This window comes from Ipomoea triloba, chromosome 2, assembly GCF_003576645.1.
Source record: "Ipomoea triloba cultivar NCNSP0323 chromosome 2, ASM357664v1".
NCBI classification, from domain to species: domain Eukaryota; kingdom Viridiplantae; phylum Streptophyta; class Magnoliopsida; order Solanales; family Convolvulaceae; genus Ipomoea; species Ipomoea triloba.
Genome location: NC_044917.1, coordinates 27,034,941 through 27,052,529, shown reverse-complemented (window position 1 = coordinate 27,052,529; position 17,589 = coordinate 27,034,941). Strand labels below are relative to the sequence as shown.

At 34.8% G+C, this 17,589-nt stretch overlaps 3 protein-coding genes across 16 annotated transcripts; all 3 read left to right on the top strand.

Moving 5' to 3' along the window:
• The first annotated feature begins 2,192 nt into the window (after positions 1-2,192).
• LOC116010998 (protein RKD2-like) lies at positions 2,193-3,070 on the top strand. The gene is made up of 3 exons (XM_031250485.1): positions 2,193-2,307; positions 2,404-2,717; positions 2,780-3,070. The coding sequence occupies exons 1-3, from the start codon at positions 2,193-2,195 to the stop codon at positions 3,068-3,070; spliced, it is 720 nt and encodes a 239-aa protein (XP_031106345.1).
• Positions 2,690-15,449, top strand: LOC116010696 (protein FAR1-RELATED SEQUENCE 5). 13 transcript variants are annotated; one of them, XM_031250209.1, is made up of 9 exons: positions 5,180-5,496; positions 5,625-5,711; positions 6,534-6,580; positions 7,089-7,129; positions 7,234-7,372; positions 7,883-7,991; positions 9,561-9,626; positions 11,511-13,731; positions 15,056-15,449. In XM_031250209.1, the coding sequence occupies exons 8-9, from the start codon at positions 11,545-11,547 to the stop codon at positions 15,227-15,229; spliced, it is 2,361 nt and encodes a 786-aa protein (XP_031106069.1). In that variant the 5' UTR covers positions 5,180-5,496; positions 5,625-5,711; positions 6,534-6,580; positions 7,089-7,129; positions 7,234-7,372; positions 7,883-7,991; positions 9,561-9,626; positions 11,511-11,544; the 3' UTR covers positions 15,230-15,449. The 13 variants fall into 13 exon arrangements, with proteins under 13 accessions (XP_031106073.1, XP_031106069.1, XP_031106065.1 ...); XM_031250205.1 differs by having other exon boundaries at positions 6,529-6,580; XM_031250208.1 differs by having other exon boundaries at positions 5,606-5,711; positions 6,529-6,580.
• A 68-nt stretch (positions 15,450-15,517) lies between these two features.
• LOC116010698 (uncharacterized mitochondrial protein AtMg00310-like) lies at positions 15,518-17,288 on the top strand. Of its 2 annotated transcripts, XM_031250215.1 has the most exons (3): positions 15,518-15,616; positions 15,709-16,136; positions 16,248-17,288. In XM_031250215.1, exons 2-3 carry the CDS (start codon positions 15,714-15,716, stop codon positions 16,506-16,508), a joined length of 684 nt encoding a protein of 227 aa, XP_031106075.1. In that variant the 5' UTR covers positions 15,518-15,616; positions 15,709-15,713; the 3' UTR covers positions 16,509-17,288. The 2 variants fall into 2 exon arrangements, with proteins under 2 accessions (XP_031106075.1, XP_031106074.1); XM_031250214.1 differs by having other exon boundaries at positions 15,598-16,136.
• Positions 17,289-17,589: the final 301 nt, after the last annotated feature.

Sequence of the window (17,589 nt, the reverse complement as noted above, 5' to 3'; positions counted from 1 at the left end):
AAGGTATAAAATCATGTGTATCAATGACCCATCAATATGCGGTCATGACTTTTATCTACTGCCAATTGATATTAATTAGCGGAACTTATTGTCATCCATTATGGGAGAGTATATCATATGGGTTTCTTTGTAAACCCATGAGCTCTAAGCTTCGCTTTATATCATATCATTATTCTCTTTCGTACCAACACCTATTCAATGGTGTGTACACATAATATAGAGAATACAATAGCAAGCTGAGCTATGCCTAATTTGCTTATTTATATATCAAATAATCAAGACACTTCTCGTGCCTGACTCTGGATCCAGATTGAGCAATTATAAAGGCAATTGTGTTGTCAACATTTTCATAACTTTCTCCCATATTCATGGCAATTTCAAAATCAACCAGATGATGGACATTTCTCATCAACATTCAAATATGGTTGTTCCGCATCCCAATATAATAATTATTTGGTGCACCACTGGGTATATCGTCTTTTAGACGAATGTCTCTTGTAGACATCATTAATAGATATATCAATAGATATCTATTTTGGCAGGAATTAATAATCTACTGAACCTTCAGTTCAGTCAATCCCAAGTGATATTATCAAAAGCTTGGGATGTAAATTTTTCAGCATTATCCATCCGGGTTAATTCAATTGGATGGTCAGGAAAATTTGCTTGCAACTTTATTATCTGAGCAAGCAATCTCGCAAATTACGAGATGATAATAAACATACATGCGACCATCTAATTGTCGCATCAATTAGGACCATCAAGTATTTAAATACATGCGACCATCTAGTTGTCGCATCATAAGGTATTTAAATAGTCCATAATGTGGATGTATAGGTCCACATATATCACCTTGAAGATCCTTTCATATCATAAAATTTCTCGGCATTCAAATTTTTAAAATAATTAGGGTTCATATCTCCCCCTAATGCCGTGAAATGATCTTCATAAATTATACAGGTGATTCAATACCAACTATGGTTGGTGATGGCCTTATAATCAACTTCCCTTAGGAACATTCAGAACAGGAGAATTCATCTTCTCAAAATATATTTTGTTTCCTCAAGGTATGGCCATTTGTATTCTCGATTGTTTTTCTCAATCGATCATGCCAAATCTTAAAATCATTTCAATCAGTAAACCTTTCGTTTACGATAAGATTGGCTTTAATAGCACTTATTCTTGTGCAATATAAATCAGAGGGAAGAGCATAGAATTTTTCATCGCATATTTCATTCCCAATATTGCCTTTGTAATATGAAGGAGTTCTTCATTTCCTTCTTTTATAGTCTCCACATGATATCTGTTATTTCGAATATCCTTGAAACTCAGTAGGTTTATGTGAGACTTTGGAAAGAACAATGCATTATCAATCATCAATTTTGTTCCTCCAGGAAATAATATATTGGCTCTTCCGGAGCCTTTATTCATTTTTGCACTACCATATATTGTAGTGATAAATTCCTCATTTATCATGGGTCAAATCAAAAGTGATGATATATTCATTTGCTTCTTTCAAGCATATATCACTATAAAATCATATATCAAATCAAATATCATGAATCATATTCAATTTTCTTCATATGATATTTGGAAATAGTATGCACTAAAGATGAGCATAGTTATCTATATTATCCCATGATATGATATGATAGCATATCAAAATAACCCACTTACGATATATGTATATGGGATAAATCATATGGCATACAACAAATATTTATTATGCCAAATAGCCACATAAGAGAGCAGATTGTGACACAAAAACAATTATCACATAATATTCATGGCACTCACCATATAATATATGAAATGGTGATTTCTAATATGCGAGCCATAACGCTCTCAAAATTTAATCATCAATTGGATACATAGATATAGATCATATTCTCATCATGCCATAATCAAAATTTTTTGAGAAATAAGATCGAATGGACAATTTGATTTGTCACAGATGTATATAACACCGAGATATCAAATCAAGATTTTCAATCGCAATACGTAGTTATTATGAACAGTACCCCGACCATATACTGTTTACTTTTTGACGAATTTTACTGGAAATCGTAATCGTCTTTGACAGTATTGCTTCATCTATTCAAATTGATTGACATTCAATATAAATTTAAACCTTCGGCTTTGCCTTTCAGTTTACTACACTTTTGTTCATTTCTAAACTTTCCTCATTTTTAATGGCAAGTCCTTCAATCTTATCTCCTCCTCACTATTCTACATTTGATAATCATTCCTTTTGGGATGAGGTATATTTATCACCATTGAGGGATAGTGAACCTCTTCTGTGTACAGGTAGTTCATCAGAAGTTAATGAGACTATCAATAAGGGTTTAATAATTCACATCTTAATATATAAGAGTGATGCTAACAGATAGTTTTCTAATGCAGGTATTACAGCTGCAAAAGCTGTAGATCCAAGTACTACCATAATTGTAGAAGAGAATAACACTACTGCTACGATAGATGTAGCAGATAGAAATAAGAATATATTAATTAGGAGAAAAAGAAAAAGAACACCTCGTAATCCTGCATCAATAAGTTTAGAAGAGCTTTCGAGATATTTTCATCTGAATACAACTCAAGCTGCAAATAAACTACGAATTGGGCAGTCGACCCTTAAGAGAAGATGTAGGCAATTAGGGATTTCATACTGGCCTCAACGGAAATTCCTAACTTTGGAAAGGTTATATAAAATTGTTCAGGTAATTTTTGTCTATTTCTCAATTCAATATCATTGAAGGGGAAATAACAAATTGTTTTGTAGGAATTTGGTGAGATCAAGGAGGAAGCCGAGGTAAAAAGAATAATGAAGGAGTTGGAAGATAAGAAGAAAATGTTGCTACAAAATCCAAACTTGAAGTTGGATGAGGCAACAAATAAACTCAGAGTCAAGTGTAATACAAACATTTCCAAAAGGAAAATGTATATAGACTCGATAGATTTTTCTTCCACTCTTCCTGCGAGTTCATCACAAGTTTTACCTTTTCCTGACATTCCTGAGTTAGAACCTCAGGAAATAGATGATGTACTTAGATTTCTACATGATGATAGATAAAGTTATATTCAACATTTACTATCATATATACGTAGTATATTTTTTCAGAATTATATCCATGATTAGGAATTCTAATTTAGTTTAAAGCTCAAACTGAAAGTCACGAAATTTTAATCAGGATAAATAAATCCAAGTATTCTACTAGTCATAAAATATCACAAGTAAGACAATAATTATGCATATGCAATAACTCACATAAATATATATACATATGCAAATATTTTATTATATTAAAACATGATAAGGCAAACCTCATTAGAGTATGGTCGAAACCTCTGATATTATATTCCCGTGACTAGTATCCAGAGTAGTCCCTTGCTTAGAGCTAGAGTAGACCATGGATGTTGGATATAAACAGAGCAATTCGTGCTGATAACGTGTTATGAATTTGATCGGGACTATAGTATTTATAATACTAATATAATGATAATAATAATATATAATAAGACCAGCAGTATAATGATAGTAAGGAGAAGGGAGAATTTATTTCTCCTCGGATGATCTCTACAAAGGGGTGTGAAGGTATTTATAGGTTCAGCATGGGAATAAATTAATAACATTTATACAGAAGATGGACAAATGTCTTTGCTAGTTGAACTGGTGTGTCAAGCGTGTTCAATTCCCAACAACGTGAGTCATCTCGTTTTTGGAACTTATGTCTAATACTTTACTGCACGTAAGCAATAACAATAGTGCCCATAGCTCAGTTGGTATGATTCATGTTTTGCACCAAGTAGTCTTGGGACCTTATTTCTTTTATTCCATAACATCCTTAATATTTTTGTTACATTCGATACACTAGTGTTGTACCCGTGCGATGCACGGTCTGCAATTTAAATTTTAGTTAAAAATATTATTGTAATAAACAAACGGCATGAATATATGTGATAATAGACTATACATATTAAATTGTAAAATGTATTTATAGAATATTGCATGTCAAAAGAAATATTGATTCCTAAATGATAATTTTATTTACAAATTATTAAAAATTTCCTGATATATAACATTAGTGGTTGGAGTACAATTCTTATTAAGATATATATTTATAGGCGATGCACGACAATATATAATAGATCTATATTTTGGTATAAATAAATAATAAGTATTGTTCATGAAGTAGATAAAAAAAAATCATGTAATATTGAGTTCACAAAAACATGTACAATGACTAAGAAACATACTGTTTGATGGATTATAATTATTGAAAAAAAAAAAGAAATTACAAATCATTAAATCCCTCTTTGTAAACCACATTAGTAGTAGAAATACAAACTCTTTCCGATTCACCACAAACTAATATTTTGAAACCGTTGGGGTTAATTACACTGGATGCCGCTACAAACATTTGTCCATAAACAAATACTGGTTTCTTTAATAGCAACCCAATATTTGATAGCGTATGACCTTATTACAATCAACCGAGTATCATTGTAAAGTCCAAGAGTGTGATCAATATTTATCATTAACATTATAATTGTTGATTGATATTTCTCATCAAATAATTAACCGTTGAATTACAACTATTTCACCATAATATCCTATTGTCAATAAGAAAAGATTATATTAAAATCCTATTGTCAATAAAAAAAGATTATATTAAAATAAATCAATATATTAAAATGAAATATTTGTGTCAATAAGAAAAGATTATATTATTTAAAACACAAATTATAAATTATTAAAAATCTCTTTATAAACTACATTAGTAGTAGAATTACAAATATTTTTTGATTTATCACAAACTAAAATTGATAACACACAATGACACAAATATCACTTTTTTTTTACAAAAATATGAATAATGCAATTACTTCATTACAGTTATTTTTGAAATTTATTTTTAAAATATTTTATTTCACAACCCAAAAAAAAATTCAATACAAACTTTTTATAACTCAATAGAAATTAGCTTAAAAAATTAAACAAAATTTAGTTATTGAAAAAATAAGCTTTCAATTTTTCTAAGGCCACGTATATAATATTTATACTCTTTTTTTGAAAACCATATATATACTTTTTTAATCACATAACAATTTAAGAGTATACATATACATTTTTATATAAAATTCTTTTTTTTTTTAAATTTCATTACATCTAGGTACAAACCCTAATCTCCCATTTTTCCTGTCTCAGCCCTCCGCTTCATTGTGCCTCCTCACTTCCTCATCCTCACATTCACGCACTCAATACCTCAATCTCTAAGCCCCTTAGCCGATCTGCAGTCTATCATTCCATCTGCGTCTCAGTCCCTTGCCTCACCGGAGTCACTGCCGCCATTCACCACATCGACCTCACGCTAAAGCTTCAAGCAGCCGATCACGCACTCCGAGATCCATAGTCGGCCGCCAGTTCAGGCTCCAACCGTGCCCAGCCGATCAAGCCACGGCCTCTCCTCACCCACTGCAAATTCAACGGCTACACTTGTTTGTTCTTGAAATATTCATTTTGATTTCAATTTTCACGATTTTTCATTTATTCAAATGTCTGCCTCTCCTCAGCTTTAGCATCGTTTCTAATTTTCAATGGAAGCAGTGTCATTTATTCATTTCAGGTTACTGATTTACACCGCCGTTGCATGCTCCGCCAACCGCCGCCGCTTCGCCCACCGTTGCTATACTGCGAACGCCTACATGCACTGGTATGCACCTGTGTTTCAGCTTCTTCTTTCACTTGATTAGGGCTGTGGAGGTAAACTTAGCCCATAGTTCTTAGTTTATACCAATAACCTTTTTCTTCTTTTTCGTCTTTGATGTTTGAATGCTTTCATAAATGGACTCTTGAAGTTGAAGCAGCTGATTTTGTCAAATTGAAAGTTGAATACGCCCCCAAAATAAAATTAATAATGTGGTTTTTTTAATAAGTAAATTCCCTTGAAAATTGTATGCATAAAGCTGGGGTAAACTTACAGATTAAACAATGTTTGCTTAATTACTTTTATAGTAAGTACTCCATAATACCTGGTATTTTTATCATATTTAGGATTACATTTTTTTTAATGTTTTGATAGAGATAAACCTCTAGCTTGTCACCCAGAGAAATTGCTGTAGTGGCTTAAAGGTGCAACTGCATATGAACTTTCTAGTATGTTAGCAATTTAAAATATATATATATAAAAAGAAGAAAAAGCAAAACATATATTTTATGCACTTGCTTGAGTTTGAGTTTCATTGCTATTATGATCATAATATGCTCTTCAGGTGTCAATGGCACTAATATTGCTTGGTATGCCCTTGAAATCCTTAAAAGGGGTTTATATAAGCTTTTCTCAACATATTGTGTCCATACAATTGCCTGCCCCATTCTCAACCCTAGCCCTCCACCAAAACAATTGAGAAACAGAAGAAAAAAAAATAGAGGAAGTACATACTGTAAATTGAAATAGAGCTTTAAAATGATATAGAGAAAGAGAATTGATGAGTTATTACCTTGGCTTCAATATAAATGTGGTATTTCAGTGCAGGGCATGTACAATGGAGCAGGGACTATGAAACAACAAACTATCAAAAGGTTTTTTAGAATTGTTCTTCAACATCTCTGAGCCATTTTATTTTATTTTATTTCTAATGATGAATCCAGAGAGGTAGCCATCTTGAGAATTGTTAGGGCTTATTTATAGTGTTGTGTAGTATTAGAGAAGCCTATGTATATTTAATGTTATACTTGAAAATTGTATAAGTCATTTCAAATTTAAATTTATTATCTTGTAATTATTGTTTAAGTATACGAAGAGTCAACTTATTGTAAACAAAAAAATATTATTCAAATAACGTTTCAAATTTCAATATATTTAAATCTGAATGTAATTAATGTGATAGTAAAAAAATCTGATTGCTTTGTTTGTTGCAATAAATGTGAAAACAATAATTCCACAAATCTATCAAAATGTTTTCACACTTTGGAGGGAAAATTTTGTGGCCAGGATTTTGCTTTATTATAGATAGGATTCTCTTTCTCTCGTCTCCGCCTCTCCGCCCTTTCGCTCGTTTGTCTAACGAACTCACTCCCTGTCTCACAGATCAGCAATCATCGCTCTTCTCTCGGCGGCTGCGGTGCAATGTAAGAACTCAGGTCATCTCTCCCCAGTCCCTCTTTTCTTGAATTCATTTTGTTTCACTCGTAGTCTCAAACATCTCCGCTCCACTCTATAATCTCTTTGCTAGGGTTTTGAGCCAGAGAGGATGACAAAATCACCCATTCATAAAAGTTGCTCTCAAGTATTCCGTAAAAGAACAATTTTAAGTGCTGGTTTGCTTCCGTTTGTTGGCTCTGGCTCGGAGTACTAGCCGAGTAGTGATTTAGGTCAATTTCAATATTTCGTTTTCCTTTTCATGTTAACGTGGATACATGCTTTCAAGTCATACCGTGCCGCTTTTGTTTGTTTAAAACAGTGTATTCCTTGTTATGGCACCTGCGGATTAACTTAGTCTTGCCAATAATTTTATTTTCAAGAAAAAATGCATGTATTTTCTCATTGTTCCAGTTACAGTTTCTTGCATAAAAAGAAGAAAACAATGATAAAGCTTCATCAGTCTTTTAATCTTTGAATTGAAGTTACTGATCATATTCCTCAGCTCTGTTTCAAATTCTTACTTTCATTTAGGATGAAAACTTATCTTGAAAATGATTTTCTTCCTTTCTTTTAGTGGAGTGAGATCTCCATTGACATTTTATAAGTTCAAACTTCCTAATGATGGCCTAGCTAGCCCAGGCAGACATCGTCATGATCAAATCTTGTTATTTTTGTTAAAAGATGATTTTCAAAAACTGCTTGGTGTATTTGAATATTTATTACTACTTCAATTCTTACAGGACGAGAGGATTATAACAAGCTTAGACCCCTTAGCTATGGAGGAGCTGGTGTCTTCCTCCTTGCATCTCTCTCATAAGTAGGCCTAGGTTTGAAAACATCTCAAAAAAGGTAATCTTTTTACAGCATTTGTTTTCCATTATTCATTATTGTATCCGAAAGAATAGTGGAATTAAATTCTTGAATCATAAAAATTAATGTCTGTTATGCACTTTCTTTATCAGGAGGAACTTTCTTCTTTCTTTAGAGTAAAAACTTTCAATCCCCTAGCTAAATTGAATTTCTTTAAGACTTTAATAAAAGTAGGGGTTTTCAATTCCCATCTTCTGCTTATTGATTGAGATAAATTGGTGGGTTTATAACTTGAAACTCAGTTATACGACTCAATAGTGAAGATAGATAAGTACTTGATATACTAGCCATACATATGATGCAGATACACTGCTGCTTATTACAACATTACCATACAAGTACATCAAATCAGGGATCTGTATTATTCATATTCTTTCTTTCTGTATCTGCTACTACTACTATACATACTACCTAATAGTTAATACTATTCTTATTTTTCATTAATCTTCCTTTTTTTTTTTTTTTTTTTTTTTTTTTTTTTTTTNTTTTTTTGTTTTTGAACTATACTGCACAGTCTTCTCATTTGTTTAACTGTATCAGTAAAAAGACTCATACAAACTATTAATAATATAGGTAGTAATGAATGAACATGTCATAAATTTAGGAATTCATATAATATTAATCATTGTTTAGAGGGTATTCATTTTCTACATCATGATGCAGAAGGAATTTTCATTCTTCATTTCATGTAAGTCAATTTATATAACTTTAAATTAAAATTCGGATTATGCCATTTATAATTTCAAGAGATATTTACTCATAGTTATCACGGCGTCACCTAGTCATCGACGCCTTGGCATCCTGTCGGTGGAGACAGGATGTCTGGAGGCTTCGCCTCGCCTGAAAACGGGAGGCGAGCTCTGGCGTCGGCCAGGCGTCGCAGGCGGGCGCCATGGACGCCGACCCTGCGTCCAACCCGCAAACCCAACCCATTTTTAGTAATTTTATTTTTTTTTAAAAAAAAGTTTGACCTAATAAGAAGAGAGAAGAAGAAAGGATTTCAGATCTAGTGCGTCGACTAATGTCTCCCACAGCCATCGCCGTCTCCCTCCCACAGCCATCGCGGCCCATCGCCGTCACCGTCGCCCTCCCACCGCCGTCGCCGTCCCACCGCCTGAGTCGTCCTTCTTTCTTCTTCTTTCCTCTTCTTCTTTCTTCTCCATTTTCTTTGGTTTTCTCCATCTGCGACTGTTTGTCTTCCTATGGATTTGGGTTATAAACTGCCAGCCTGCCACTTCTTTGGTTAATAATATCAGTGGGCAGTGGGCAGGGGCAGTGGGCAGTGAGCACTGAGCAGTAGGCTAGGCAGTGGGCAGGTGCAGTACAATTTATATGTTTAATTGTTTATATATATATATATATATATATATATATATATATATATAGTATTTTTTAACTTGTCGCCTAGGCGACAAGGCGGTCGGGAGGCGCTGCGACTTAACAGGGCGCCGTGATAACTATGTATTTACTACACCCATTTTTTTACTGCTTTTGGTCATTGGAAATCATGGACACAGTTTTGATGTTATTCTTTCTTTTTATTTGCAGATCTTGTACACTAAAGTTTGGTAGTTGGCTTGCCAAAGAGGAACCTTCATATTTAATAGACAAAAGGTAAATATTTATCTTAATTCTTGAAGTGATTATGTATGGATAAATCTTGGATTAATTTGCCACGAAACACTTTCGAATGTATAGAAGGGGTCGATAAAGTTATTGATTTTGCAATAAACTAAAATATTTAGCTTCTGTTACAATTGCTACTAATAGCACTAGAATTTGAAATCATTTTCCTTCTTAATTAGCTTTATTATAACTGCCATTATTATTTAATGAATTAAATAAATTAACATATTTAGCAGCGGTTACATAACCGCTTCTAATAGCAAAATAGAAGTAGCCTATTATTAGCAGCAGTTCTGGAACTGCTGCTAAATGCAATGGTGGTAAAAAAACCTGCCACTACATCCTAAACACACACTATTTAGCCACAAATGAATAATTGCCACTAAAAAAAATAAAATAACCGCCTCTAAATGATGTTTTTGCTGTAGTGGAAATGTGATATGTAGAACATGGCAAGTACATATGAAATGGGACATGGTAACATGTGATTTTTTAGTATTAATGAGAAAAATATTTAGTTTTCTTTTTTTCTTTTTTTTTTTAAACACAAACAATAATATAGATTAATCTATACTCCGTATTATTGTTTGTATTTAGAAATTTTTTTTCAAAAGTATTTTTAAAAAAATTTCACATGTTACTAGGTTTTTGCATACCGAATTGTAATAAATGTGTCAGGAAGAGAGGAGAATAAATCATATGGGATTCATTTTGAAAAAAAAAAAAGCATAATTAAATTTTAATAGAATGTGCATTTTCAAATTATACTATGTTTTTAGTAAAAAAATTTTAAAAATTTTCTCAACATAAATTTGTAGAAAAATTTTATGTTGAGCAGGAAATGCCTTTTAGGTTGTTTAACTCAAACACGTTTCAGATATGCATTGAGCTTGAGTTCAAAATTTTTTATTTATAACTCAAATATCAAACTCAAGCATTCTAGTCTTTCCAGACAGAGGGAAGGTAAAAAAAAAAATGTAGGGTCAAATGCATTTGGGAAATACGTTTGACCTAAAAAAACACTTAATTATTTTAATTGTCTTACATATATTTGGTGTTTGACATAGCTGTATGTTTCTGACATGAGCTAAAATTTGGTAAAGTAGTTTTTCTCATGTTTGTCTAGGTTTCAAAATCTTCTGATTATTTTTTAGGACGGGTAACATATATGTAAAAAAAACCTCTATGTGGTGGTGTGTGGGGCATAAGGTATTAAAATTTTTATGCTGCCATTCTAGAGGGGATCATAAATGAAACATAGAAGTTATAGGGAACTTTTATATGCTGCTAAGGTATCTCTTGTGCTTCAATAGGTTGAGAAAGTAGTTATGAACAGATACTGCATTGTAATAGAGTTAGTAGTATTCAAAAAAAAAATATACTGCTAAAAATCAGGGGAAAATATGCTTTATTAGTTAAATATATGCTGAAATATGAAAAATACTATTAAATGTCCATCTTAATTCTATCCGTCTCCCTCCATCTTCCTCAACTCCTTTGCTGTCCTGGCAGTCATACACAAATTTCTTTTGCCATGTAGAATCTCCTGATCTCCTTATTCTCTTCACTCATTTCCATCTGTTACCCTTTTTTGCATCTCTTCTGAATGTTTTTTTTTTTTTTTAAATAAATAAATATAAAGTTGTAATAATGCATTACTGAATGAAACTGGGAAGAAAATTCTGACGGATCTCGTGAAAGATGCTTCCAGCTTCTAACTGGAAAGGTTTAAAATAAGTGGTTATTTCTCTGCTTATTCGCCCACGGCCCCACCCCCTCCCACTTATTTATTTATTTATTTATTTTTGTAATAAATTCATGATGACATAACATATTTGATAATCACTATTATCATGTGGCTGTTTTCAGCAGAACACCGTTCTGTAGACTGAATTTCTGTGTGAAGATGGAGAATGAAGTAATTGAGTTTGATATTGGCATCGGAGGTGGAGGCGGGAGTGAAGATGGAGATGGGGATGTTATTCTAGAAAATATGGACGATGCTGAAACCATGCCTAACTGCTCTCCCGCACATAGTAGTGATGCTCTTATTGTCAGTGGGATATACACTCCAACTGGCGACCTCGATCTTGAACCTTTCGATGGCATGGAATTTGAATCCGAAGAGGCTGCCAAGGCATTTTACAACTCTTATGCACGCCGTGTTGGCTTCAGCACCCGCGTCAGCTCCTCACGCCGCTCCCGCAAGGATGGGGCCATCATACAGAGATCCTTTGTATGTTCCAAAGAGGGATTTCGCAATTTGAATGAGAAGCGCACCAAGGACCGAGAAATCAAGCGGCCTCGCACAATTACCCGGGTTGGATGCAAGGCGGCCCTCTCTGTCAAGATACAGGATTCAGGCAAGTGGGTTGTATCCAATTTTGTCAAAGAACACAATCACGAGTTGGTTCCCCCTGACCAGGTGCACTGTCTTCGCTCCCATCGTCAAATCTCTGGCCCTGCCAAGACCCTCATAGACACCTTGCAGGCTGCTGGCATGGGCCCTCGGAGGATTATGTCTGCCCTTATCAAAGAGTATGGTGGTATTAGCAAAGTCGGCTTTACAGAAGTGGACTGCAGGAATTACATGAGGAATAATCGCCAGAGGAGCCTAGAAGGTGACACACAGCTCCTTCTGGATTATTTGAGGCAGATGCATGCTGAAAACCCTGATTTCTTCTATGCAGTGCAGGGTGATGAGGATCAGTGTACGGGTAATGTCTTCTGGGCTGATCACAAGGCAAGAGCTAATTACAATTATTTTGGAGACACTGTTACATTTGACACAACTTACAGGTCAAACAGATATAGATTGCCATTTGCACCTTTCACTGGAATAAACCATCATGGACAGCCTGTGTTGTTTGGTTGTGCATTCCTAATAAATGAATCAGAAGCTTCATTTATATGGCTTTTTAAGACCTGGCTTGCAGCTATGTTTGGTAATCCTCCTGTCTCAATCACAACAGACCATGATGAAGTGATTAGATCTGCCATTATGCAGGTATTTCCAGAATCTCGTCACCGTTTTTGTAAATGGCATATATTCAAGAAATGCCAGGAGAAGTTATCCCATGTGTTTCTAAAGTACCCAAATTTTGAAGCAGACTTTCATAAGTGTGTTAACTTGACAGAGTCTACAGAGGAGTATGAATCCTGTTGGTTTTCTCTAGTCAGTAAGTATGAGCTCAGAGATCATGATTGGCTTCAAGCCATCTACTCAGATCGTAGGCATTGGGTGCCTGTATATCTGCGTGACACATTTTTTGCTGAAATGTCCATAACTCAGCGCAGTGATAGCATGAATTCTTATTTTGATGGATATGTGAATGCATCAACCAATCTAAATCAGTTCTTCAAACTGTATGAAAAAGCTCTAGATAGTCGCCATGAGAAAGAGGTTAAAGCTGATTATGATACTATGAATACCCTTCCAGCTCTGAAGACCCCCTCCCCTATGGAGAAACAAGCATCAGAGGTCTACACAAGGAAGATATTTATGAGATTTCAGGAGGAGTTGGTTGGCACTCTCACTTTCATGGCAACCAAGGTTGAGGATGAAGGAGGAGTAACCATATACCAAGTTGCAAAGTTTGGTGAAGATCATAAAGCTTACTGCGTTAGATTTAATGTTCTTGAGATGAAAGCAACATGCAGCTGTCAGATGTTTGAGTTCTCAGGTCTTCTTTGCAGGCATGTTTTGGCAGTATTCAGAGTGACAAATGTTCTAACTCTTCCCTCTCATTACATTTTGAAGCGATGGACAAGGAATGCGAAGAGTACTGTTACGCTTGAGGAACGTGTCGCTGATGCATTCAGTGGCTATTTGGAATCACATACTGTTCGATATAATATGTTGCGGCATGAAGCTTTTAAGTTTGTGGAAGATGGGGCAGAATCAGTTTCCTCTTATGTTGTAGCAATGGCTGCTTTAGGTGAGGCTTCAAAAAAAGTTTCTCTAGCTGCTAAACATGATGGGAAGATCTCATTGTTGAATGGACGGAACCAAGATGACTCAATCTCTGATGGTATCCAGGAGAATCTGAACATTGAGGATCAGCATGGAACCTTCACAAAGCTACTCTCTGAGGTTGGTATTTATTCAGTTATTGTCCAGTTTTCTTGTCATTTCGTAAGCTGGTTGTGCAGTTAGCAGCATACTAGCAAAAGTGCTTGTTGAGAGTGTCTAGATGCTGCCAATTTGCCAAATAAAGATTATTACAACTTCATTACCGTTTAATAGATCAAGGAAGTTCACCTAACAACTTTATGAAATTAGTAATGCTATCTAGTTCTTGCCCAAATTCCTTCCCATTTGGAGCAGTGCTTCATGTGATGCTATTTTAAATTCTCTTTCTCTGTTATTATTGTTGTTGTTGCTGTAGTGGATAATGTGCACAAGGATTCCACTATGTGATGTAATAGTGCATGTACAATTATGATTAGCATTTGATTAGAAGCCATTAATTGAGCTTCATAGCTATGAAGAAGGTGAAGTAGAGAGGAAGAAAGGGAGTTGAGGAGGTTATTTCTTGGAGAGAGAATATTGGGTGTATTGGCACCTTAGAATATTTCTAAATATTTATATTACATAGATTTCCTTGCTTGCAAACGAGGAAAACAAAAAAGGGGGGAAAATGTCAGTGGCACCCTCCCCAGTGTTAGTCGGCCAAATATATTCCCTCCCCAATGTGTAGTGTATTCACATATTCTTTGATGTGGCACCCTCAATATTCCACATTGAGGGTGCCCTAACCAAATTATGGAATATTTTTCCTTTTTATATATATTTTTTCTTTATTCAATACTTGAAGAATCCCATTCCTGTTTCCTTTGCTCTCATTATGTGAACCAAATGTTCTAATTCAGGGTTGCTAGGTTCAAGGGTCTAAGAGATGATTAGGGAGGATAGGGTTGGTGATTCTCCTTAAGTAGAGTAGTGGGATTATAATGCCACCATAAAGTCCTAGTTTGTAGAAGAAAAGAAAGCCCTACCCTGGAATAGCTACCTATCAAACACACTAGTAATTCTGGATTTTTGTTTTGGATATAAATAACCTTAGAGCATATAACCAAATACGGGAGCACAGAGCCATTCCCTTCTGTAACCCTGAGGGTTGTTAAACCCCACCACTATTTATCCTTTGCCTGTTATCCTCCATCACCCCTATTTACCCCTTGACTTGGCATTAGCTAGTATGTAATCAATGAAATTGGATGCATAAGGTTGTTATTCTTTCTCGGGATGTGATGATGGAAATTTTCCTCCTTCCAGTTGTCAAAAAAGGCTTGAATAAATTCTTATGTTCCTACCACTGTTACTGTCTTATTTTAATGGTTGGTTAGATGGATCATGGATGTTCTCTACATTCTTTGTATATTTTGTCTAACTAACTACATGCATAATTTTGTAGGATGATGTGGACAGGAAGATCCATGAACTTACTTGTGAATTGGACTGTGCCAGTAGAAGATGTGAAGTTTACCGTGTAAACCTCCTTTCAGTTTTGAAGGATATAGAAGACCATAAACAGCAATTGTCAATAAAGGTTCAAAATATAAAGATCAGCATGAAGGATGACCTCTGAAGATTTGTATCTTTTTGTATAGATTTTTTTGTTTTTGTTTTTTTTTTTTGTTTTTTGTTTTGTTTTTTTTTTTTTTTTTTTTGAGTAGGCAGACAGGCATTTGTAGGTGAACATATTTTTAGCTTCAACTTTTACATAGATGTCTTCATGACTAGTTAGTAATTGAATGGGAGTTGTATCTCTTTCGTCAGGTGTATAAAATGGTAATGGTAATGTGGCACCATGCTGAGTTTTTTTTTTTTTTTTCTGTGGCTGATCTCTATAGTTGGGTGCAGTACTTGTTTATGCTTTTATAGCACCTGCTTTCAGGGAAGTTGGATGCAACAGTTAGTTTTCATCCAAATTTGATAGATGTCATGTCGTCTTGATTTCTCCTGGAAACAAACAGTGAGTTTCAAAATTTTCTTGCTGAGACAACATTTTTACTTACTAATTACGGAGTATTTATTTTCTTCCGGTTACGTTTTGTGAGCGGTTAGAACGAATGATGAATAAGTTTTGGTGGGATGCTACGGGTGGCCCGGGTGGTGGTATTCGTTGGATGGCTTGGGGAAGAATGTGTTCCCCGAAGATTATGGGAGGTATGGGTTTTAAGAGTCTGAATAAATTTAATATTGCGCTCCTAGCAAAACAAGGGTGGAGGTTGTTATCTAAGCCCGACTCGTTGCCTGCGAAAATGTTGAAAGCAAGATATTACCCAACTGGTGAGTTTTTAAGTGCAAGTATTGGTTCGAATCCTAGCTATACTTGGAGGTCTATCCTTGCTGGTCAGGAAATTCTTCAGCGAGGATGCTATAAAAGAATTGGTAATGCTCGTTGTACATGTGTTTGGAAGCAGCCATGGTTGCCTGATGAAGTTGATCCTTATGTGCAATCTCCGGTTCTGGACAACGATGCTAATCTAAAGGTCAGTGCTCTAATTAATCCTATTACTAATGATTGGGATCGTGAGCAGTTAAGTAATATATTCATGCAGCGAGATATTGATCTTATTTTGAGAATCCCTTTATCTATGCAGTATGAGGATCAATGGTGTTGGAGGGGTGATATTAGAGGTGTATATACTGTGAGAAATGGTTACAGACTACTGACCAATGTTCAAGGCATATCTGAACCGGTTATTTGGCGTGGGATTTGGAAACTAAAGATCCCTCCCAACATTCGTATTTCAGCATGTAATCCCCACTTTGTTAGCTTTGTCTTTTCGGAGATTGGATATCGAGACGGACTGCCCATTGTGTCGCCAAAGCCCGGAATCTTTGAAACATCTGATGTGTGACTGTATTCAGGTTGCGCCACTATGGCATGGTCTGGAGGATTGTCCTTTACCAGGTTTAGATGACGAGTTTAATGCATGGTTAGCTGGTGTAATTACGAGTGGAAATCAATTAGCCATATTGAAGTGTATTGCTTTGTGTTGGTGCATTTGGAGAGGGAGGAATGAAGTGGTTTGGAATAATAAAGTCTGGGATGTTTCGCATATCAAGAATGAAGCTGCTAATCTGGTTCATGCATGGCAGGATGTTTCTTTTGAGCCACATGAAGTCCCTAATTTGCCAATGACAGAACCTGATATTCTTTTTATTCCTGAAGGTGGCGTGCATGTCTTTGTAGATGCTGCAGTTTTTCCAAATGAGGGCAAAGCTTTTTTTGGTGTGGTCATTACCGATAAAGATGGTGTTTTTCTAGGAGCGAAAAATGGTCCACTCAGGAGTTTAGGAGGTGTTCATTTGACGGAGGCTATGGCTATTAAGGAAGCTCTATCTTGGGTAAAGGATAGGGGTTTTAGGATGGTTTATATTTTTTCGGATTGTCAGTCTGTTTGCAACTTAATTAATGGGGCTGCAGTTAGTTTATCTTATGCAGGTTGCGTGATTGATGAATGCAGAGGATATAGAAAACACTTTGAATTAGTGTCCTTTAAGTTTATTTCTAGATCAGTGAATAAGTTGGCTCATGAAGTTGTTAGAGCTGCTTGTTCCCAAACTGGTCCTTTTACTTGGATTTCGTCTGTTCCTTTCTGTATTGAACATTTGATTTAATGATATTGATGTTTTGTTTTAAAAAAAAAAAAAAAAAGTAAAATGTGACTTACTTAGCATGACTTCTATAGGTAGTTTGAATCCTTATATTGCCTTGTTGGACATTTATGTGCAGTTAGCAGCTCCTTTATCCTGTTTAATTTGCTTGTGCATTTAGCTATAAGAGTAACGTCTTCAAGTTTTTTTTGTGGACTCATTAATTTACAAAATTTATATTCTTATTATTTCTTTATTTATTATCATTCTAAAAATTATAATTATAATTTTTTTTGAATACAATTATAATTATAATTATAATTATTTATATTTAAATTATAC

Bases quoted from the DNA above. Each gene is read 5' to 3' on its own strand.
- LOC116010998 (XM_031250485.1), top strand. From the start codon at position 2,193: ATGGCAAGTCCTTCAATCTTATCTCCTCCTCACTATTCTACATTTGAT. The intron at 2,308-2,403 runs GTAGTTCATCAG...TTTCTAATGCAG, and splicing joins TGAACCTCTTCTGTGTACAG to GTATTACAGCTGCAAAAGCT. The intron at 2,718-2,779 runs GTAATTTTTGTC...ATTGTTTTGTAG, and splicing joins GGTTATATAAAATTGTTCAG to GAATTTGGTGAGATCAAGGA.
- LOC116010696 (XM_031250213.1), top strand. From the start codon at position 11,545: ATGGAGAATGAAGTAATTGAGTTTGATATTGGCATCGGAGGTGGAGGC. The intron at 13,732-15,055 runs GTTGGTATTTAT...ATAATTTTGTAG, and splicing joins TCACAAAGCTACTCTCTGAG to GATGATGTGGACAGGAAGAT.
- LOC116010698 (XM_031250215.1), top strand. From the start codon at position 15,714: ATGATGAATAAGTTTTGGTGGGATGCTACGGGTGGCCCGGGTGGTGGT. The intron at 16,137-16,247 runs GTCAGTGCTCTA...TTATCTATGCAG, and splicing joins ACAACGATGCTAATCTAAAG to TATGAGGATCAATGGTGTTG.